Source organism: Apteryx mantelli, chromosome 9, assembly GCF_036417845.1.
Source record: "Apteryx mantelli isolate bAptMan1 chromosome 9, bAptMan1.hap1, whole genome shotgun sequence".
NCBI lineage: Eukaryota > Metazoa > Chordata > Aves > Apterygiformes > Apterygidae > Apteryx > Apteryx mantelli.
Genome location: NC_089986.1, coordinates 30,880,405 through 30,905,389, shown reverse-complemented (window position 1 = coordinate 30,905,389; position 24,985 = coordinate 30,880,405). Strand labels below are relative to the sequence as shown.

General features: G+C 39.5%; 1 protein-coding gene across 6 annotated transcripts in view; it reads right to left on the bottom strand.

Annotated features, from left to right (window-relative positions):
* Window positions 1–24,985, bottom strand: part of FARP2 (FERM, ARH/RhoGEF and pleckstrin domain protein 2) — a 102,275-nt gene that overhangs the window by 39,312 nt on the left and 37,978 nt on the right. For 5 of the 6 annotated variants that reach the window (XR_010885064.1, XM_067302093.1, XM_067302092.1 and 2 more), the window contains 9 exons: window positions 19,919–19,997; window positions 17,808–17,905; window positions 15,480–15,594; window positions 7,962–8,109; window positions 6,470–6,565; window positions 4,594–4,757; window positions 4,325–4,393; window positions 2,441–2,498; window positions 1,586–1,835 (listed from right to left, as the gene is read on the bottom strand). Coding sequence is in view for 5 of the 6 variants with exons in the window: in XM_067302093.1 (XP_067158194.1) it covers window positions 1,586–1,835; window positions 2,441–2,498; window positions 4,325–4,393; window positions 4,594–4,757; window positions 6,470–6,565; window positions 7,962–8,109; window positions 15,480–15,594; window positions 17,808–17,905; window positions 19,919–19,997 (1,077 nt within the window). In the remaining variant the exon portion in view is untranslated. The remainder of the gene's footprint in view (window positions 1–1,585; window positions 1,836–2,440; window positions 2,499–4,324; window positions 4,394–4,593; window positions 4,758–6,469; window positions 6,566–7,961; window positions 8,110–15,479; window positions 15,595–17,807; window positions 17,906–19,918; window positions 19,998–24,985) is intronic. The other variant, XM_067302095.1, reaches the window with a different exon arrangement.

Below are 24,985 nucleotides of genomic sequence, written 5' to 3'. Positions count from 1 at the left end.
TTGAGGTATACAGCAGACATGTTGCATAGTTTTGATATTTTAAAACGATCCTTCATAGCTGATTTGAAGATTGCCCTTTTTTTTTCTTTTTTGATTGTGGAAAAAAAAAAAAAGAGGATTCCCACTGCAGTACAGGACAACAGCTTATTTACTGAATGTGGCGGCTTGTTAACCAGCATCTGCAAAAAGGACTGTTGCATTCAGGTGTTGGAGGAACAGTATATTACAGCAGACTCTTACAGACACGTATTTATGGCCAAGAAAACCCATTTGATATACTGTAATTTCTGATAAGTCTGCATGAGCCAGCTGATGCTCACCAAAATTACTGGGTTTTCCTAAACTTAGTATTTTGGAAACATCACAGCCTATTGTAACACGTTCTGGATGCAGTGTCATGCATATAGTGCAGTACCAAAGCTAGGATGCTTTCAGGGAAACTGAAGACAAAAGAAAATCAACTGTATGATATGAGTTAAAATCCAGCCACCAGATTAGAATTTTCCAGCTCAAAGTGACTGACACTGTACCCTTCTTTTGACTTCTAAGTCTGAACAGCATAGAGGAATCCATCACAAAAATCAACGTACCAATCAGTGATTGACATGTGCTTTTTCTGTCCAGTCTTCTTGAGCGAGATTTTTTAAATTATTCTGAAAGTCAAAAGTAAAGTTCTCGCCAGTTGCTTGAGCAAAAGGATTACTAAAGAAAAGATTGACATCCAGTGGAGCAGCGGTTTCAGAGTCCCAGGAGTCTGTATCTGTACTGCTCGATTCTTCTGTAGTGGTAGGTGGGTAGCTCAGCTGTTCCAGCTGATCAATAATGTCAGTGAACTGAAAGGCTGAACTGGACTCGGAGCGAACGGAATAGGCTGGGAAATTCACCATAGAGCTAGCCTCAGAATGATTAGCAGAGCTATACGTGTGCAGGGAGGAGGTACCGTTCAGTGGCAAATTATTGAGGGAACTGCTTTCAGAACGGTTGTTTATGAGAGAACTTGTTTCAGAAGGGCTCAGAAGGCTTTGCATTCTGCTCGCTTGTGCCTTAACCTCAAACAATTCGGAGGTATCTGATGGTCTCTCATTACCATTGAAATCACTCCCTTCTTCAAATTCAAACTCATCTTCCATATTCATATCAACTGCTTCTGTTGAGTACCTGTCAGGGCTTGACTGAGGAGAGCCCATATTTTGCTGAAGGACATCTTTAGTTAAGCCAGGTGACTCTGATGCATGCTTAGAAAACTCGGAGCCCTTTAACTCTAAACCACTGTACACGTATGAAAATGCCTCAGATCCCCCAGCAAAAAAGGAAATTTCTGCTGGGTCATCATCAATAAATTCCTCCGAAACCTGTAACGGTGAATTTGTCAATGTGAAAAGCGGGGCACCCCTACTGCAGTGCTGATGCTCTTTTTCAGCAATGAAAACACCCGTGGTAAAGTCATCCTCATCATTGTCATTTTTACAAACAGCAACCCTACTCTCTCTACCACTCTTCTCTACATCTAGATCTAAACCACAACCACTCTCAACAACAGGACAAGCAGAGTTACAGTTTCCTGCAACACTACCAAACCCAACACCTTGGAATGACTGGAGCATGGAAGATCCAGGCTGCTGCATCAGTTTCCTCCCAGTTTCTTCTGCTGGCGTTGCAGTGTTTTTTTCTGGAATCCTTGTGTATGGTGCTCGGGGGTCCACAGAGGAAGGGCTGGTTTCTGCAAAGATGGGCAGGACAGTAGTAGGAGTGGTCGATGAATGAACTGAGTGGAAGGGGGCTGTTGCTAAGGCAGGAGACGCTGGGGTTCTCAAGCCCTCAGTGAATGGGACACTCTGAGGGGAAATAAAAACAGAGCAGGTAAAAAGATTATTTTGTAATACAGAAAAACAAATGCAACATCTGGTTCCTGTTACAGAAGGAATGCATGCTTCAAAAGAGCTCCCTTTCTAGCAAATAAAGCTTTGTATACAGAAATAGACCCAGCATCCCCCAAAAGATGAAAGGTCTTTTTTCACAGATTTTCATAACTGAATGGAAAATTAAATCCACGTATTTTATACCCTCTGCTGAGAAAAGATCCACAAGGGAAAGGAAAACACATAACAAGGAGAGCCAAATCCTGCAATGCTTTCTTAACCTCTTGCATCTATATGATGAACTCAGACTACAGAAAAAGCTGCTATATACTTGCTGAAAACAAACTAATCCTCTGAAATAGTAGTAACTAGGAAGTATGACATCTTCCTTTCAGTTAAGAGGAACTATGAGAAGGAAAATACTACTCACTTTAGACTCCATTAGCTATAACTATTAAAACTGATACCACTTGGGGGGGGGGGGGGGGAAGTGAAAGTGATTCCAGTCAAACAATGCAATCAGAACAGCTTTCCTTTGCAGTCATCTTGGACTGCAATATCTAGAGTGCTGCAGAACTAACCTGTTTTGGCACATCTGTGTTTGAAGTGTGAGCAGACGCTCTAGCTTTGCTGTGCCGCCTGCAGAAAAGAGAGCATCCTGTGAGTATCCAAGATATCAGCCAGCCTTCTCCCTTCCCTGTTCAGCTACTTCCATTCTGATAGCCCACAGAAAAGTTCCAAGATTTATTTTCTCATGTTTCATTAGTGACTACGCCAAGATTTAAAGAGTTGCAACAGTTCTAAATTAAACAACACAGGAGCCAGAAAGGTACAGAAAAGGGAATGAAGCAAGATTCAGATCATTCACACCACTGAAGAAGAACGAGAGCAAAATGGGACAAAAGAACAGACTAAGTAGCGTTCAGTTTAGTTTCTTCCTTTGTCATCAGTATAAACATCCACAAATGAACAGCCTCAAAACAGAACAAGTTCATCTATAAGAATTATACACATAATTTATCTTCCAGTCAACCATGTAATTTATGGCATATAACAGCCTGTACAATACATCCCAAAAAGTGATATCTTACATAACACTGATGGTTAGATTCATTCTATGGCAATTATTTACTAGAAAAAAATCTTTCATACAGAAAAGGAGCTCAGCCAGAGTCCAAGACACTAAAAATATTCATTAATAGCAGAGATTAATGAAAACTTTTTGAAAGCCCTATTTAAATTCATATAATCTTTCACTTAAGAGACTATGAAAAGCTTCCTACATGTAGATAGAATGGTTTCATAGCCAAGTAAGTAAATCCATTTTCACTGTAAAATTACTTCATTTCAAAACTTTTTTTCATTTTCAAACCTTTTTATTTTTAGAAGTGAAGGGAAGTTTAAGGCCATATTTCCAGACTTTCAGAACCCAAGTTCAATTACATGCTCTACCACTGGTTATTAGTGTAATTTTAGATATAACAGTCTCCACACTTCAATTTTCCACCTGTATATTATGACACCCAAGGTCAAAAAAGTGTATCGGTAATGAGTGTCATTTAAAATTACTTTGCTTTGCATCATATCCTATATCAGATTATATCTATAAATGTCAGTGGTCTTCAATATGAGCATTTAGTTTGTTCTCAAGACATGATCTCTACACAAGAGAAATGACCCAATACTGCCAAAGGACGCAAGCAGCATGACGTCATGCACATAAGAGAAATGATGTTCAAGAACAGAAAACTATGACCATTTGGATTTAAGTTGGAATTTGATGCTACTGCTTCAGCTGTTCCCTTGCACCCTTTTGCCAAAACAGTGTAACCCGTAAGAGGGCTCCCAGACTGTTTCACGCAAAGTGACGACGACACAGCACGGCTTGACTCAAATTTGCAGCTCAGTACTGCCGAAAAAGGAACCCAACCTTCCCCCGCCACTGCTTCACTGCCCTGTTCGTGAGTTGAACTTACCTTGTGATTACATAAATACTAGGACAAGAAAGACACGTATGCAACATGTGGTTAATGTTAAGGTGCACGCTGTTAATTTACTCTTGAAACACATTAGGCTACATCAGCTTCAGAAAGAATGGAAGAAGCTGGAGTCTCGCGTACCATTACCTTTTGGCCAAACCACGTGAATACAGAGACACACGTACAAGTCCTCACTAAGTTCAGTGCATCTTCACAGACCTTCTAGATGGCTAAGTCACACACTGCCCACAAATATTAAAAAGCAATACTGAAACTTTCATAAGCTGCTCTGCATCATCACAAAATTATAAATTGGCAAAAAATTTAGTTCAGCTTTCTTAAATTTGAGGTAGACCTTAGTAACTATAAAGTCAGCAAAAGACAATGCCACCAAGCATCAGTTAAAAACACTGAAATTCAAGAAATTATAAGGGCACTCTGAAAGTCTCAACTAATATTTTACTTTGCAAAAACCTTTGTATTTACCTTTCATATGGAGTTTTCCTCATCCCACTGTCCTTAATATAATCCACTAGCTGCTTCTGCGTTCGCCCACTGTGAACCCAAAAAAGTACAGATGTTATGAAATGCAGTAGATAAAAATTATGGTCAGGTTTGGAGCAAAGTTTTTATAAATCCATAAAAGATAAGTCTTTAATTTAAATGGAATTACTTCAGAATATTTTTTCCTCTTATTCTCATTTTCTAAGTTATAAAAAGTTCAGTTTTAATAAATTTGTTATGTTTCTCCCTACCTGTATCTGAATGAAGACCCTCTGGTGAAGAACACCGCTTTAGCCTTCGGCTTGGGCTGATCAAACAGCCTAAAGAATGTATGATATTCAACACAGATTTTCCAGAAGTTTTTACACTCATCCCTACTTCCCAAAAGAAACTCCAGTGTATCTTGATATGGGCCCTGGGAACAAAATACAAAAGCTCAAGTAGCATGTAAAACGTCAATGGAGGTGAATAGGAAAAAGCAAATATATGCAACTAAAAATATTGAACTGCAGTGAGATGCAGTATTTTCCTAAGTCACATCTCATACTCCCTAAGGCAGAGGTTATGATCCTGAATGCAGTTTAAAATCATTTAATAGTTTTCAAAAACATTTGTTTACACTGAAAATGTAAAAAGGCTTAAAATACACTTGACTAAGAGTTCAGAAACATGCTGGATACAATTCACATTAAGAAATATGGATGATAAAGTTAACAATTTGAAAGGAATTAAAACATTTAAGTGCAACAGTAGTTATTTTTAAATACTTCTTTAAAAAAGTTCCGATGCTTCTCTCACTTCCTGAGATTTAGAAGAGACTGAAAGATATTGCATATTTCAGAACACAGTTATCTCTCTACTATACTATACCTGCAGAGAGCATGTGTTGATTCAAGTTTCTGAGATGCATATAACTATATTATGTATATATTTTTCCTCACTCTACAACTCTTCAACCCTATGTTGTATTGGATACAAACTGATTATTAGATACCCTATGTTGTATAATGTAGTCATCTAGCGTGGAAGCAGCAAGGGAAGGAATGATGACTGTGGTGACATCTGTGATACGAAAACCTGTTGTACTACTATAGCCAAGCATGAAAAATAAAACAACACTTCTGCTACACAGACACATAAAAAAGATAAAGCTGTAGTAAAAGTAGCCATATATTTCTTAATTTTAAGTTCCAACAATACAATCTCAGCCATCTATTGTTTCCTGAGGCATGTCAGGTTACTTTCTTTCCATTTGTATCAAGGGATGCTATAGCCACCTTTTCAGGCAAGCACAACATGTTCACCACATTCCTAGAGCCAACGGTTATAAAAAACAACTGTCTTCTAAGAGCAGTGCACTAAATCATTCTCTTAAGAAGCTAAAGCCCAAAGCACTCCCTAACACGCTTTTATCAAAACAGCTAAGATTTACTATTTCAACTGCTTAAGTTATCTTAGCTCATTTTGATTATAATGGATCAGGGAGCTCGTATGAGATTAACCTCCATGTATTAATTTGCCAGAGTTTTGCTTCAGCTTTTTGGGTCCTTAGTACCTAGAACGTCCACTCTAGTTCTGACCCTTCACGCCTCAGTCCTGCAGGCAGGATACTGCACACTGTCCCACTCAACACAGCTGGTCAGACACTGCATGCTTCAAAGAGCTTCTAACTGACTTGCCTCCACTTTTCCAAGTTCACACAACCTTTTGCTTGAACTTCTGTGTCCCTCTTCACAATGCAAAGAGGAGACTGTAGCCCTGAAAATTTTTTTAAGCAATAAACACATTTATATACAATACAAATATTAAATGTAACTTTTTTCAGAGAAAAAGTACACAAGCAGGACACACTGAATACTTTATTCTAATTTTTTTTTTAATCTTAGATTTACATGTGTATGTCTATGTCTAAAATAAACCAAGGTAGAACATTAAAATCTAAGAAATGCAAAATGAAGACATAGGATGAGAAAAGAAAGGTTTTTACTTTAATGATGAAGCCAAACCTTCAGCGAAGATGTGAAGCGAAGATGTTTTGTAAAGTTACAGGCTCTAGTGTTTCTGATAATACTTAAGAATATATATATATTTATATGCTGTCAAGCCTATTATTATGGTAAAACTTACACGGACCTCTGGGTGGAGTTTAATAAGGAATCTTTTCCTCTTGAAGCTTAGTTTACGGACCTTAGACCAGTTGAAGGTGTTGATTTTCGTATTACCCTGAATTAAAACAGTAAAAGTTGAAGCAAGAGTTTCAGAAGCAACAGCCACAAGCAGCGTTCTGTTGCATGCGTACACACACACACGTGCACACCCCACCCTCGGCCAACCCCCTCTGCTCAATCCTTATTTCTGCTAACAACATTCCTTTAAGCAGCTTTATATTTCAATACAGGGACAACTACAAGCGGTATGTCATTTCTGAGCAGACACTAGAATCGAATTTAAAAAACCTTGAAAATCTAAGAGGAAGGAAAACGAAAATTTTAACCTCATCAATATTCGGGATACTATATGGCAGAAACAAGATCAGAGTTGCATTTTATTTAACATGTTTTCCTTTTCCCTTGCACTGCTTACAGAACTCTACATACTCCTGCAAGCTGATTTTTCCTAACACCACCCAATGTCTGCAAAATCTCAGGTTTTGAGACTTGCATTTGTGACAGAAAGCTTACAACATGATGGGAATACAAGCGAGATCATAGCTTTTAAAGTACTGATACTAGAGTAACAAGCGCAAAGGACACCTCCCCCTTTTCTAATTCAGCAGTGCAATATATTGAGGAGCAGTTGCCATGCATATAAGGAATCCTTCCAAGCTTTCTTGCTCACAAGTCATCGTTTTAATCATCAGGGGCAAAAAACAGGCTCTAATTTCACTCTGGCAAAATGACGCCTGCTGCCCAACATCAGTCCTTCCTTCCCTGTCTCACTCAGTCCCAAAGCCTAAGGGAAGGAGACCTCTCGCAGCATTTGGTACGGCAGCAGATCCTGTGTTGCCCTCTGAAAGCAAGGGGGAAAACGGAGAAGAGGAAATGGTACTTTGGGAGAAAGACCCAAATGAGGTGAAATACAAGGTACCAGGGAAGATGGAAACCTCCGTGGCTGAGAGGCTACGAGGAAGATCGAAAGGAATTTAAAGACTACAGTGGCTGATGCATCTCTGAAGAGATGTTGCTACAAGGTAACAGGTAAGATACATATTGAACAGAAAATACGAGTGCGCAAATGAAAATATTCTAGCAGATCTGCTGCCTGTGTGTTTTCTGGAGAGGAAAAGCATATGATAGCATCCATAAATACAACTCTAACCATCTAGTCACTTATTTAATACTAAGAAAGTAGTAACTTTAATTGGTCCAACAACTTCAGTGAAACTTCTAACAGTGACATTGTTCCAACAATAATACATTGTAACATTAACACAACATTAAACAACATTAAACATTATTAAAACAATAATTTGGGGGCCTAAATGACATTCAGTTGACCGTTAAAATATTCTGCGTTTTCAAGTCAATGGACAAACTTGAAATTAAAATGAGACACCGACTGCCCAGGCATTCTAATGCAAAGACAGACGCGTGTAAGCAGTATGCTTTCCCCACGTTACCTGGAATACTAGTACGCCCATGTGTGAAACAGCTAGGTTAATTTTTGTGCCCTCACGGTCAGATGCAAGGTGAAATCTAATACCATACATTTCCAGTTTCCGGGCAATTTCAAGCACTTGAAAGTCTGATTCAGCAGGAGTTTGACCCCTGTAATGAGGAACAAAAAAATATAAAATTTTAAGAACAATTTGATAGTACAATATTGTCAACATGGCGAAAGTACTTAAGTCATAACTCTGGCCCTATATCAGAATCTTCCGTCTAATCTAGTCTGGCAATTCTACTCCAAGTTAAGTACTAGATACCTCTGTGATAGAAGCAGTATGCAAGAGCAAACAGCCAAACTAAAATGCATCCCACGGACAGATACATTGAAACAGATGCCAACTAGTTAAGAGCTTTTCTAGTTTAGGAGAAATGAAGTTCATTCAATCATAATTCAATCCACAAGGCTCTTCATTTTGCCTGCTCGCACACGCAGTTACATTAATAGAACCAGAGCAAACAGAGCGAGATGAAAATGTTACACACCAGTATGACAGAAACAAAGCAGATATGGCAACAGAGTAACAGATTTGAAAAGGATTACAGGTTTCTGTTACAATTATTAGGCTAACGCCACTAAACTTGGGTGCAGTGCATCTCCCCAGTCTTTGGCTGCGTAATTTCCTCCTTGCCAAAGAAGCCAGAGAAAGATTTTTTTTTTTTTATCGTTTTTAAAGTAACGCCTGGTGTTGAGATAATGCGGAAAACACGAGCCAGTTCAAAAGCAGCAGCTTCTTTTGAGCGCACAGCCAAGCCCAAACTAACAAAAGAGCGAACCTGGCAGATCCCGTCACGCGGCAGTCGCAGAACCTGGCACTTGTTCATCTCTCTGCCGGTTTGCTGAAGTCAAACAACCGGCGTTTTGTCCTCCCGCTTCATCAAAGCCAGGCCTCCTGATCGCTTTTTCCATTTTTCTCCACGAGGGGGAGATTCCTGGAGAAAGTGCTTTTTTTTCCCCGCTAGCGTTTGGCAAAGCGAGGAGCAAACTTGGAGCCAGGGAGTGGGAGGAACCGTACAGACGAGCCACAGGACAGCAAACACCCAAACCAGATAAAGATCACGGATCAAAATAAGTAAGTGGCTGAAGCATCTTCTATCCACAACGCCGAAAGTAGTACAGAGCTCTCAGGCCACCAAGAAATTATCGTGAGGGCCAAGAGCCGAAAACGGGACTGCCCCAAAACAAAATCCACAAGCTTTAAAATGATCTGGCAAATTACTGGTACTTATATTGATGAGTATTTTTACTTGCAAGTGAAAACTGTTTGTAGCCTGTCGGGTGGGTCCAGATAGGGGTTTTAAGATGTTCAAAGAACAAATAAATATTGCTGGTGGAAATTCAGGAGAACTTCAACTATGCTGCAAAAAACAGAGATTCCCCCAGCCACAGTTGCATACAGCCACCCCTGTATCTCCCTACTCGAAAAGCCTGGAAATAACAAACATTACGTTGCCTCCAAGCAAGCGCTACGCTTGCCATCTACGCTGGTGCATTTAACTCGAGAAGGACAGTGACTTAGTTGCTCCTGCAACGTGCAGGTTTTCTAGGGGAAATTCAATGGTACGAGGGAGACGCAGGTGAGAGAACAGCCATCGCTTTTTATTTACGACCACCGAGGGCTGAAACCAGGTTAGCTTGCTGCACATGCAGTCCAACATCACTTTTAAAAGGCCCCTTTTCCAAGAAACTTGCCTTCCTTCCATAAATATATATTCCGTTTCATTAAAATGGATGATAAACTATTTGCAGCACGATCTATTTTTGAGTACTATGGAGAGCCAACCACAACATCAGCACTAAATAAATCCTCCTGCTACCCCATCCTCCCTTTCCAGGCATCCGTCATAAAAATACCTCCTGCTACCTGTCTGTAGTTGTGCTGTAGATTAAACAGCTTTTTTATTCTATATAGACTTTAAAATACACACTGAATATAAAGTAAGTGACTACTAATTTTAATTTAACAGAAGCAAGGATGACTACGATATATCAACGGCAGATAGGAATCATCTCTAAAATACTCCAAGTTCAATCACACAACTTATTTGGTATGACAGCCTGTAAAAAATGGAACTTGTCAGAAGGACTAATGCTTCTCTGAGGCTTGGTAAAGAGCTCCTTAAACTGAAGCACAGACATGCCCAAAGGGCACCGAGCCGCAAAGCTTGCATGCGCATACATCTGATGACAGAATTTCAAGTTTTCTATCACCTTATTCCTTCTGAAGAAAAAAACCCCCAAACACCATGGGAATTCTAGAAATTTTTTTGCCAACAGAAGAAAGCCGATGAAATTTTTCTGCCAATGGAAGAAAGCCAAAAATCCGGTTTCATATGGAAAAATAAATGCCAATCAAGCCGCATAAAAAGCCTTGTAGCCTTATTCGTACCAGTGTTGCCACCTCCTATACTAGTTTTGTCTAAGAGCTTATACTGCTGAAGCAGATTTTTCTTCCCCTTATTGAATCGTTTCATGCTGGTATAAGCACTTCTACACTAGCTTTAAGCGTCGCTAGCATCTGTTCTGTGGTTTCTGCTCCGTGGTTTCTGTTTATTAGTTATACGCATACAGGGCAAAATAGATCAGAAATATTAATTTTGGCCACAGCTTCGTGAGTTATATGCTAAGAACACTGTGCTTAACCGCCACCCCCACTAATTCTTGGTGTAATTCCTCTGAACAGAGCTGCGCTGGGATGAATATGGTCCTTTGTCCTTGCAAGAGGATGTGAAAGTTTCCAGGAACCGGGGAGAGGTGGGGGGGAAGCAAAAATTAGGATAAAACAGCAGCTGGAAAATTGGAAAATATCCTATTAAAAATTCTTGATAAACAGTCCAGTATGCAACTGATGTAGCATTACCACTAGTTACTGTATGGTCTGATCTGTCGGACACAATCAAAAGCACAGTGCGTCTCAGAAAGAATAAAAATAAATAAAGAAAGAATATTCTCCTATACAAAACCAGCCTGCACCTACCGAAGGAGGAAGAGCAGGGAGAGCAGGGACTGATGCCAAGCAGCTCACACTGCTCAACAAATGTTTACAAGCGCGAAGCAGTTTCCGCGCAATCCTCCTCAGACGTTTGCTGCAGACTAATCCGCACGGACCCTCCTGAAAACAAGCTGCTCTAATTTGGCTCATCCATTAAGCAGATCAATCCGCTTAGTCTTCCCCAGGTCAGTGGGCAGCAGACTAGCTGCTAAAGGTGTTTTCCAGCAAAAACGGCTGTCACCACAACAGTTTTTAATGCAACGGTTCCTTACATCCATCCATACAGAGAGCTTTGTGCAGGGTGTTACAATACTCACGTGGCAATTGCAGGCAATCAGCTCAAAACGGATGCTGAGAAACGTCCTGTGACTTGCAGAGCTTTTAAAACTAGCGATTAACACAGAATTTTAAAGATGAAATACTCAAAACCCTGCATGTTTAACAACCTTTTAGAGTAGAAAAAGTAGAATTTCAGATTCCCGCAGAATTTACAAACAATTCATGAACATCCTATTTCCAAAAAGAATTTACATTGTGACAACTAGACTAACAATCTGCGAAAGATGGGGGATAACAGTAAGCACAAGTATAATTCAAACAAATCTTCGCTTTCTTTCCTGATTTACGTACATGCACGCAAAGCAACACGGTCATGTGGATGCAAGCAAATGATGTAAAAAAAAGAAAAAAGTCCATCAAGCAAAACCAAATCAACACTTATTTTCATGTATCCATTCTCCAATGTTTAATCCTGGACTACAATCACCTTGTAGCAAGTATTGTACCCCATTATTTCCAGGAAGGCAATAAGCATTATATTTTGAGTATTTGGGATGCCAGGATTTAACCGTACCACCGCTAATACACAATCTTCAAAACATAAACTTACCATCGAAATAAAAGGCAATTCAGATTCCTGCTGAAGCCAATAACTAACACACTGTACCAAAAATATAACTTGCCTTGTTTACAGTTAATACATTTGCAAAGTTAAATTAAAAAGTCATGTTTCTATAGCTGTGAAAACAAACAAACAAACAAAATCTCATGCAAAAAAAGGATATTCAATAAAAAACAAGTTTACAGTCCCATCTTTCTCAATGCAACCATCTCGGTATACTTGTTCTTCTTTTGCTACAGAATGGATCGGATACACGGTCTCTGTTTTATCCAGCTTTACGGTCTTCTGCCAGTTCTAACAGCTAAGGTGAAGCTACAGAAAACCCAAACGACTTTTTAATGGGAAGAGACCAGTGTCGGTCCAAAGAGATCAAGCGCCACCCGAGAAGGCGCACGCGCTCTCCCGCTTCCGCAGCTCTCACACGGTGCCGAAAGCACTCGCCGCCGTGCCTGCAGCGTGAGAAAGCCAAACCCGCGTCCCCGGCTCGGTGTGACACAGGGAAGCAGAGCGCGCTGGCACACAAGCCAGGGTGTGCAAAGCGAAGCGAGGGCTGCAGGGGGGAGGAAAACGGAGACAAAAAGAAGCTAACGCAGTAGCAACCTGGAGATGAGCCGTTCCGTCAGAAACGGCCCGTTTTCCTTTTCTGCAGGCGACACTTGTATGACAAATCTCTTTCATAAGCAAACATCAGCTGGAAAACATATCAGTCCACTAAAGATGAGCGGGGGAATAAAACAGTGAAATGAAGGAAATAAAAAATGAAAATACAAGCCAAAAATAAAACGTGGAGGGCAAGGACGATAAGAGAGAGAACAGAAATATTTTGTTCGTGCAACAGCCCTCCGCACTGCCAGGAAGGAGGGAGAAGCCCGAATTCCGTGCACCCATTTGCTCCTTGTAGCAGGAATGTGGGAAAATGTGGGCAAACTTTGAGAAACTGTGGGACCTTTGCAAATCTTACTAAAAATGGAAGAGGGTAGCCAATACTAATAGGGTAAGGGAAGAGAACAGAGACGTGTAAGGCAGTCACAGCTATTTTTAGAATTGCAATGCTTCCAAAATTACATCTGTTTAACAGAAATTTTCCAAAGAAGCCAGGAGACTTAAAACATGTATCCAAGATACTCAGGTATCCCTAACGCTTGACTGCAATAGCTCCTAACCCAAATGCCTCCGTTTTTAATCTTCGCCTGCTTTGAACATATGCTTTTATAACATTTCTTAAAAATAAGACTCGCAATAATTTTAATAACATGGTTACGTTACACTGCAACTGTCATTAAACTAATGAAAAGCACACTCATGAAGTAAGGAATCTTTTCCCATCAACTTTCCTATGTCTTTTTCCTGATAGTTTCCTTACAGTATCGGACGATTACAAGTAGTTTGTCTGAAAAGAGCTCAGACTTCATTACTAACACTACCAGGCCCTGGCTCAGCAGACAGACGCTGCCCTTCAGCCCAGAGAATTAAACCAGGGAAATTAAAAGCAAGCAGGAGCAATTCAGTCGGACGCAGACACTCGATTAGCAAAGAACCGTTCTGGCCTTGTTCTGGTGACGTTCATCACCAGAACTACAAAATCACACGTTTCAGCTCAAATTTGAAAGCCGCTGATCTACGCTCCATGATGTTATCAAACCCTTTTTTGAACCCGCTTGTAGCTTTAAACTCCACGACGTCTTGCAGCAGTGTCACAACATCATCATGAGCTGCACAAAGAAAGTGCCTTCACTTCATTCCCACCCGCACCTCAAAGTTTCAAAAGAGAAAAACGAGAAGCAAACATCTGATCTCATCGAGCACCGGCAATGCTGAAATGCTGCCAGCACAGATACTCTGCAGCAGCACAACTGAAAACGAGTGATCGCAAAAAGCAAACAATTAATTACTGAAATAGCCAGGAACTGCTTTTCTAATATTATAGGATGTAGCTCAGCTTTAAATACAGATGTTGCCCTTAAAACCCTCCTAGTTCTGTCCTGAAAAGCAGTCAGTCAGCAGCAACCCCTGAGTTTACCCACGCAGAGCAAAAGGAAAACATCTAACATTGTATTTAGATTATGAGCCATAACTCTGAGCATCGAATTGTGTGCATGGATATTCGCAGCTAATAAAAGCACTTCAAACTGCTAAATCCTAAAACACAAGGACTCAAAAATTACGGAAAAGAAAGATGCATAAGGTAAAACTAATTTCTTCTATCACCATTTTATTAAAAAGCTGCTCATGATTTAAGCTGTCAACTCTGAGAACTGCATGAGTTATGACAAGCGATAGTTTGAAACGGCTCATCAATATTAGTATTTTATGATTAAAAGATTAAAAAGAACAAAGTTGTGGCATGCACAGACCGCACAGTGCAAACGCTGATCTTCTGAGTACTACTTTGCTCGTAACAGGTCAACTCATCTTTCGCAAGCACCATGTCTCCCTTCCACTCCAAATCTTCCTCTTACTTCTCAAAATATTCTACGCTGCACCTCCCTGAGCAGAGCTCCACCGATCCCATTTTAAGACCACCTTAATTAGACTTTAAAACACATGACCTTCCTGTGTACTGAAGGGGCAAGGGGGCAGAGCTGGGCATTTCCAGCAAAGCAGGCGCTTCTGCAGCTCCTAACTCCACATTCATAATAATTTATATTTGTGGTAAACAGTTTTGTTACCACTAATAAATTTTGCTCATTTCAAAAATACTTCACTTCAACTGCAGGACAAGGTGTTGCACAAATTCTGATAGAAGTTATTTCTCCCCCACTGCCTCCCGTCCTTCTCTCTTTTCTTTATGTATTAAAGCATAAAGCATGAGTACAAAATGAGTACAACTTAATTTATTTCTAATTATTTAGGCAAAAGCAAGTCCTATGTATTTGATGGCAAGCCAAACTTAAACTTTGCAAACTGGGAATTCTTAAGAACAATTTTGTTTAAAACAAATTTTGCATTTTCATGTCAGCCTTGTCACATTATTAGAAATATACTGTAAAATCACTTGAGAAAAATTGTTGCCCAGCAATTCTGTCTTCTTTTCCTGTCTCTCCTGATCTCTCCAAGACGACAACTATATTAGAACTAATGCACATTTAATTTGTATAACAAAAACAGAAACTCTTTTTTGTTGTCATCTCTCCTCTTATAAATGCCCATGAATAAGACTGCTGTCGTCCACCATATTTGGAAAAGTGTAGAAATTTAAACAGTGCTGTCATTGTGGCTTTCCTTCCTCTTGCCACAAGCGTTTAATTTAAGCCATATATACTGGAAGGTCAATACACACAAACTTGCAGACTGCCCTTAGACAGACTATCTTAATTCTCTGGGTTTAAATAGCTGCATTATAATCTCCATTCACATGCAAAAAGTAGATTAAATTGTGTTGAAACTTCTTTTAAGAAAAGTATCTGTAGTAATCATTGCTACACCCAACCTTTCTTGTTAGATGTAAACGGTGTTTAACATGTACATTCTTAATATCACCCGCTGTACCTGACCTCCATCAAGCGAGTCTATCTGCTTCTTTACGTCCATGCCCCAGTTTCACCAATTTCAGAAGTATATTATGAATCTTCACTTACACATGCTTCCTGTGGAACTCCAGAATTTTTCCTTGAATTCTTTCCTGGTTTGGCAAATACTGGTTTGTTTTAAGGTGTTCTCGATCCTCTGATTCGTCAAAATCCCCTATTTCAGCTATTACAGAAAATAAAACAATGTTAGAATAAAAATAAACAATGAAAAAGAAAAAACGACAGACCTTGAAGATGAGGAATTACAGAAACCCCAAGAGCAAGACTGTATTTGCCTTTAAGTGTTTCAAACTTGTGCATTATGGTTTGTACCCTGTTTAATTTTAAAAAACATTGACATTTACCCCAAACATTTATCCCAATTCCTGTGGATTACAGCAATATTTGAACATTGTTTGAAAAATCTAGACTTCTTTAAAGTCTAAAGTTTTGGGACTTGTAGAAGATCTTTGAGGATGTCTAAACATTTTCAGCTTACAGACACCTCATGCAAAATCAGCATATTTCAATTTATTTTTTCTACACATATGTAAAATAGTTATGGATATGCCTACCTGTGAAGAAGGCAAATTAAATTTTAGGTATTGTTCAAAAATGAATACACAGCAAAAGAGAAAACAGTGTATATCACTCAATAAATGCACGCCGTGCCTACATCTGGATTTTTGATCCTATACCCAACACCTCTCAGAAATGATGCTGTAGAATTGGGAAAAGATTTACAGAAGCAAAAAGTACTAATCAAAAGTATGGAACAGCATACGTCTGATGAGATATATGAGAGACCAGATGTCTTCAGCTTGGAAAAGATAAGTACACAAGGCAGGGCATATTGCAGAGGTACATAAAAATTACAAGTTGAATGAAAAGAGTAAGTCAGAAATAGTTATTCACTATTTCCAATAGTAAAATATGAAGTCATCAAACAAAATTAAAAGGCAAAAGTTTTAAAAAAAACAGAAGGATGTACATGTTCCTACACATCCCCAAAAATTAAGCTCTGAAGCTCATTTCCATGGAAGGAAGCCAAAAACTTAAGCAAATTCAAAAACGAGTCAGACACACATCAAAGTGAAGTTCATCAAGGGCAAATAAACAAAAAGATGAGGAGTCAGGCGTTGACTTACAAAGCCAACATGCAAAGATTACTGAATGGATACAGCAGAGAAAGTATCACCATATGCCTGTTCTGTTTCTTGTGTCTTCCCCTAAGCGTCTGCTTTCAACTGCTGTCACAGAAAGGAGTGTGGACTAAGTGAACAAATAATCTCCTCCAAGACAGCTACTCTTAAAAAGAATGACATAGCAATATTGTATTTAAAATCAAACCAGCTTACAAAAAAAACAAGAAAAAAATTGGAAGGCATTTATGGAAAATAATTTATATTAAAAATAATCACATTTTTTCTCACTTGGGCTTTTCTATTTCAGCAGAAACAAGATAAGCAAGGCCACAGACACTGATATTTCCTCAGCAGCTCCACGTTGCCCTGAAATTCTCCCAAAAACTGACACTAGAAAATGATTAGCAAATTCTCACTGTGCAACTCACAGTGCACACAAGACAGGTTTGCTCTTCCAGTGAGATGAGATAACTTTTGCACATTTGAAGAGGTATCATTTAAAGGTTTTTCCATCAAGTAAGCAAGGAGGCAGAAAGCCCCATTTCTGTAAATCACATTACAGATTAGTAAACAACAAGTCATTTGGCTCCTGCTTGAGAAAGCAGGCAAAGCTGAACTTATTTGGTTTCTGATCCCATTCAGTCTTTCAAGATGCTTGACTTAAAACCAGATTTTCATGACTTCAGGTGCTTACAGACTGAGAAAGCAGAAACCTTGAGAGCTTGAACTCAAGTCTGAAATCAATTGCTTTCAATTTCCATTTTAATTCCCAACAAGAATTACGGCCGCTGACAACCCTACTGCTGGACTTGTTCTCTCACATTTTTAGCCTTATTTCCTAAACTCTAGCCCATTCTCTATATGTGTATCACCTTCCAGCCAAAAGAAAATTTAGAATTAACATAAGGAAGCACCGAAGTGGACAAGATCAGCTGTCTGAAAGGTGAGGAGTGCTAGTGACCCATCTACAGAGCCAGAGAAAACAAACATGCAAGGGTTTTTTCATTTTTCACAATCTCCAAGAACCCAAAGTTATCTTGTACATAAGCACCAGATGTTCTTCACACCACTAGCTAGCCCTGATTATAATCCCAGTGTTCAAAATAAGAAGGATTACCACATGTACAGAACGAAATATTGCAAGATGGAAAATGTTCTGAGTTACCAAAATGCATGCAGTAGCTTCTATATGCTGTTTAAGTCGGTTTAGCAATGGCAACACCCCCGATGTCACCACAGCCGAGATACTAACATTGCAGAAGATGAGAGACAAGAAGAGCTGCCGTATTGTCACTGCAGGTTAGTCGTTCCTCTGCCAAGTCTCTCTTGATTTGTAATGCAAACAGATACCTAAAAAGGGAGAGTTAAAAGTACAGCCTTGACATGTGAAAGATTTTAAAACAACTCAACAGTTCTTTTATGCAGCAAGTGTCTCCTAATTTTCCCTCTCTCCAAAAACAGCACAAAACAGAAGTCTTGCTATCAAGGACGGTCAAATAAAACTAAACAACCCATGACTAATCCAGCTATACAGTGCAATTTAACAGTGTAAATGGACACATGGGAATAAAGAAGCAGAAGGAACACCCACTCTTTAACAAGTTTGTCAGGTGAAAGTGGTTTTAATTTTGAGCTGGAAAGAAACTTAAGGAACACTTCAAGTGATTTTATCTATTACAATGGAGATGGGAGAACATTACTAATTGAGCAAAAAATATATATATATATATATATTTCTGCTAGCACTAGGTTAATTTACTTAGTGGTTACATTTTCCAGTATTATAATGTTAGCAGTTTCTAAAGACAGTAACCAATTATATCTCCTTCTGTTATATCACTACACTAACATAAATAAAATGTTTCCAAATTTGTTGCTAAAGACAAAAAGATTTCTTTTTAACAGTTTTATATCAGTCGTAAGCCACCTGCAAAATACACAAGGAAGAAAAGAGAAACATACCAGTCTCAAAAGTATGCTATGTGATAAGGACTGACTTTGTAACCTAAACCAGTTTTAACACATTTTTAATGAATGTGACATTGTTAAGCCCTTTGTGCTTTTGTTGTCACTGAAAATAAGGTACTTTAAAGACCCCAGTAAACAGGCAACATCTCATTATTAAAAACCTTCGAAGAGAGGGCAACTTTCTTTACAGAGATTTCTGAAGTATTCTACTACTTAAAAATACATGCGTTAGAAACACCCTGAAACAAAACAGTCACTTTTTTTTAAATAAAAACTGATTTTAAAATATTGTGTATTAGATTCTTGAGACAGAAAGTTTAGAAAAGGTATACATGTTGAATTTTTTAAGTACTGTAAGAATGTAATAAAGAACATTTCATAAAGTATGCTCAGTTTCCTTCATATCTGTGTTACCTTGTTTTCTTCGATACACTTGCAACAAAAAGTACAGAGAGTTAACAGCATTCTGAAATACCAAGAGGTCCCAAGCACAGACCAGCATTCCACAACGATAAGCGCTACGCAAACAGACAGAACCACAGCCCCTGCTCCAAAAAGTTATATTCCTTACCTAATTCCTACAAGAAACACCACCTAATAGAAGCAAATTGGGAGCAAAGGCAATAATTAGGCAATACAGATCATTACAAGAGACAACGCCATTGCAGGAGTTATCACGCTGGTTTGCTGCTTCCTCAGACGCGAGGCAGACGTGCTTTAAAAGAGGTCTCAGGGACGGCAATGAGGAACCTCTGCGGACGTCCATCAGGAACGCTAATCAGAAGTAACAGAAGGGGCAAAAGCACTGAAGCGGCTCTTTAAACATTTATAAAATGGAGTAATGTCCCTGTTACAGGCACAGCCTCCAAACTACATTCCCTAGCGCTAATGAGCCACTTAATTCGCGCAAAAAAAAAAAAAAAAAAAAAATCAGTAAAGCATCTGGCAAATATAAGCATGCTCCTCGCAAAAGGAACCCATGAGAAGGACTGGTAAGAAATGTAATCAGTAAAGAAGCTTTGCTAGTAGTAGAATACTTAAAATGTGGACTTCTGCAGTTTGAATGATAAATCATTTATTCAGACACATACTGATTATTTTATACAGGTACTGCTTGTAAATAAGGCTGTTTCCTCTACATCCCCTCTCTTTTGATACTGCGATGTTCAGCAAGCCCTGATGTAACCCTCACCATTTTCTGTTTTGAAAAACATCGCTTCCGACAACAATCCTCTGCCAACACGGGTCTGCTAGAAATGTGACACCAACCAAAAATACTCTTTCGCTTATCTTCAACGTAAGCCTTATTTGGAAACAGATAAAATGTCCTCCTAGTCTTACCTTTCTTTTAGTTCAACAGGTAACGCAAGCCAAATTCTTCACGAAATTCCTTACCTGGTATATTCTTCTTGCAACTGGCCAGGGTCTGGAGGGAAAAACTTTACCGCTAGACGAAGCATTGTAGTCTTCGGTCCTATAAGAAAAATTAGTAATTTCACAAAAAACCTCTTGTTCTTGATAAGCACATGCATATGATGTTTTCCAACACGCACAGAAATGCAATACACACCAATTTTAGTCAGCTTTCAGCTTGCCAGCTAACTATAGTGGGCCTATAAGGTACAGATCATCCGTATCAACACAGATACGGCAAATCGTTCCTTTTAAAACCATCTATACTTCTTCCAGGGCAAGTCTGAGGTTTGAAAGTAGTAAACACAGTTTGATGCAACAGGAGAACCGTAGCAGCCCAACTATTAGCAATAGCAACTACTTGATTGCATATGAAAGCCTCCTAGACAACCCAGTACGACATTCCCCCAACAGGAGCATGGTGCAGACACAGCTCGCAGGCTCTCCCAACACCAGCCGTTGCCAACCACGCTGGCAAAGAGCTGGAATTCGGGAGTCTAGCTGGACCCAAGCTGGCTCCCCTCCCAGATGCCGCGTGCCTGCAGCATGCTCTCAGAGCACCCCTTGGCACCCGGATCTTCCCGTTTTCTCACCATCAATCCAGACAACAGAGGGAAGACTAATTTGCGTTAGTTGTTCAATCTACACAGGAATTTAAATAACTAACTGGAATTATCTTTCTAAGTTGCAACAGTTATTCTTTCTTCAGAGGACAAAGTGTAATAATCTGAATCCTGCACTGAAACATGAAAGAAATAATATGGAAGGAATCAGTAAGACCAGAACTTTATGTGACCCAGACAAAGAAAGCAGCTGGTATAAAAGAGCATTTCATAATGCTCTATGTAGCATTTTACAAAAACCAACAACAAAAAAAAGCTTAACTGCACCAGAACCCTGTCAACTTTCAACTTCACAATTCAGCCTATTGAACCGTCTGGCTCAGTGTTCCCAACCCGCTATTGAACCAACGTTTTCGATGGAATAGTACAGAGTATCACAGTCACTTACTGTGCCATGACTGAATACCAGCATTCTGATTTTTTTTTTCTTTTTGGAAACAGAAAAGACTTAATATTTTTCAGCCAATTGGAACACGAGCCGATCTTCATTTTATAAGTATATTGTAAGCTTATGAATAGATTATCTGTACTAATTCACAAGGAATTTCCAAGCAACGATTCCCAAGATGTTATCATGACAAATTACTCAGTCTCCGATGCTGGACTTCATTACTAGACCTCCCTTTCCAGATAACAGTGCAGTCCATTTGTCTTCTAAACCCTAATCAATACCAAAACATTCATTACTACAAGGTTATCAGTGAGACTGTAATGGCCCAAATCTCAGGAAATACAAAGACACAAAGCCACTGTCTAGACCTCACGTTCTCTTGTCCCCTCATTATTTTAAGTAAATTCATCTTATATTGCTTTCACATTTTCAGTTATCACCACGACCAGAAGTCTTCTTCCATCACAGAGCTACTACGCTCAACCTCGGAAGGGCTTATGAGGACAGAAAACAGTAACAAACTGAGACCTGTCCTAGACACGCACCTTCCCTCAGTAACCTGAAAGGACGTGAAGATGGTCAACCTTGAACACTCAGAGCCGGCCAAGCACAGGACAGACAAACAGCAGGAGAACCAGTGTCTTATGCGACTCTTGACTTCAGAGGGAGGAATTGGGGCTGGAATTTCCCTGCTATTGCTCACTCGACCCAGACTAGAAGAGGGAGGAAGATGCGGGAAAGGAGAGACGACGACCCCTCCTTTTATTAGGCCTCTCTTCTCCTTACGCTCTTGACAGAGCACCTACCTCCTTAAGGGCAACTTCAGCAACCTGATCCAACTTCAAAGCTGCTCCTGCTTTAAGCTGGCATATGACCTTCAGAGGCACCTCCTCAGCTAATTTACTCTAGGACTGTACATGCCACCCGCCGTTTCAAGGAAAACTTGGCCAAATTAGAAAATCAACTTTTTTGGAGCATGTCAGTAAGCACAAGCCAAACTGCTTTAATTTACATACAGCACGGAGATCTCTCAAAGTTTGATGGAAGTCCAATTTAACCTTAGCAACCTCAAAGTAAACTGATTTTTTTTCTGTCTGTAATATCTGATTTCCATATCCCCACTTCCAACAGCAGTGTATTCCTTCACGCACTCACCCTCTCATTTGCTAATGGAGGAATGACAAATTTTGCTTTCTGCCAAATAGCTGGGAGAACAAAGTTTAAGACTATCACAGCTGTCAAAAGAGTAGCTTCCAGCCTCAGATCGCAGAATTACCAAAGCTTTGGTGACTCATAACACTAAATCCCTAATCCTAATTGGACTGGGATATCTCAAAATGAAAGCAAGCTGGAAATAAAACCCTGTGTTACACAAAGCTCACATTTGGCACAGACTAATACCAAACTCGAACATTTATAGCTTTTGAGATGCATCACACATGGAAAAGCAGTATTTTTAGTGATCCAGGTTTAAAAATATATATACATATACATACATATACATCAATTTTCTGAAAATACTCCAAGCCTTTGAAACACCTCCACAAAAGTTAGACCAGACATGCACGTTAATGACACCAATCAGCCGGGAAGTATTCTTATGACAGCAATTTGGACCGAGTTCTGAATGTCACGTACATTAAATGACAATAATGTAATACTAAAAATTAAAAATGTAATACTGCGTATTTGCTTTTTTGACATTGTATCGTGACTCCTTTTCGTTTTTAATCGCGCAATTCCTCCATTCAGCACACGGACATGTCCCGTTCTAATTAGGAAAGAGGTTTTAGTGTAGTGTAAAGAAACACTGGATCCAGTCCTAAGCTAGATGCAGAATTTATTGTAGGAGGCCAAATCTGGAGGGGGGGGGGGAAAATCAGGAAAAACCTACCTGTGTAGGTATGGTGAGCACAGCACTACCTAAACTGGCAACTCCTCCGAGAACGTACTCAAACACCATCTCAACATTGTGGGCCTATTAGGAAGCTGAACTGAGATGCATTTGGATCTAAATGCAGTCCAAAATGAAAGTCAAGACAGACATTTTCATGTGCTCTGAACTGCAATTCAGACATTTTTCACATTTATTTGTGAGGACCAGTCTTGCCGGAAAGTCCACGTGGAAGAAGAAAAGGAAGGGGGTGGCACTTTCATCCAGAACAGACTCATTAAGAAGGAATTCTGCTGCTTTCCCAGAATTCGGAATAAGCTTTTAACACAAACCTAAACATCTAAACACAGGTTAAAGGGATCAGTCTAACTCCTGAAGCATTCGGGCTGTCTGCTATGTTACCACTGCCATGAAAACAAACTGCCAAGTTTTGAGCTCACAGTATTTGCTAAGATTCATTGTCTTAAAAAATCACCTTAAAATCCCAAGACATTCGGAACAAACTCCTCAAAGATATAATATTTAGAGGCTGTAGATGTGGAAAATTGTCCGTTTATTTCCTTGAGAGCAACACGAAGCTGATGTTGAACATGCGCGAAAGCTGCATACCATATCCCTGAAAGCCCACATACAAAGTCATTCTTTCACTCTTGGCACGGATGTGTAAATTAAATCCTTGTTGCAACCAAATGCCATAAGCATGAAATCCTTCCCTGTAAATTCTCCATCTCAGCAGAAATACACGCACATAATGATTAAAATTTGGATCAAAACATGGAAATCCTTTTCTAAGCTGAAGTGGTTCCTTGTCTTATTCAGAGGCAGCAGATCAGACTTCTGCAGTAATAAATATTATATTAAATTGGGGTCCACAGAGATGCTTACATAATAAGTAAAACCATGTAAGTGTACATTTTAACTCCTGTTAGAACAATAAACCATAACGCTTTACTCAAAGTGCTGGAGTAGTCCTATAATAGAACTGATTGCACTCCCCATGAAGTTATTTGATAATAAAATCCTCACCAAATGAAACAAAGTTTTATATATCTCAAAACAGGCCATTAGCTAAGACTGACTGGAACGTAAATTTTAATGATCTAGACTTTATAATAATTATGCCAAAGACTCAGAACTGCATACATACAATTATACACCAATCTCCAGCTCTATACACTCATGTGTTTGAGCTGTATTAACTTAAAACCCATGATAACATCTAGTAATCCCCAACTGCTGTGTCCATCTTCCCCCCCCCTCCACCCCCCAAACCCCCAAGGACCTCAGCAAAACTGATTAAAGAGAGGAGTACAGGAAAAGACCTTTCGTAGATGCCGAGTTCAGGCATTTCTCAATAGCATCAGCAAACTCATCAAATCGCGTTTGTGGAGCAATAGCGCCCGAAGGAGAGAAGCAGGCAAGGCAGCGGTGGTGATGGGAGAAGCAAAAGGAGCCTAGACCGGGCAGAGGGGCACGGAGGAAGGGTAACCCTAACACGGCCAGGGAACGGCCAGACTGAAGCCAAAGGAGATATGGCCAAGGTTACAAAGCTGTATTTTCAGGTGTAAAAATCTTTCCATTATTGCAGCTTGCTCAGTCCATTACTTCTGAACCGTACATATTGCCAAGCAGTTAAATTAATTCTCCGCTTAAGGCTCAGTACTGCCAGGATTCTTCTTATGAAGATGCTCATATACAATCATACGTCAGTTATTGGATTCAATTAAAAAAACAGCTTAAATCACTATTTATGCAATTAACATTTTACTTGTAAGCATAGACATCTTCAAGGCTTTCTACAGTCATAACTCATTTCAATTTTAAAAATAGCAGACTGCCAGGAGGGGATTCCATTAGCATTAAAAAAAGCACTCTCTCCCGAGCTACCAAAAACTTCACAAATACAAAAATGATTTCACAAAGTTTAACATGTGACAGACGACCGATTGATGTCTCCTACAGCTTAAGAATAACACTTTTAAAGAATTCATTTGACATCAACAGCAACGTAACGTGGGTGGCAGACCACCAAACAGCAGACCAGCCACAAATTTCAGCACATCCCCGTGGTCTGAGACTATTTGAGAACAATATATGCACCATCAGGGAACACATGGCCACCAGCATGTGGTCTAAAACCA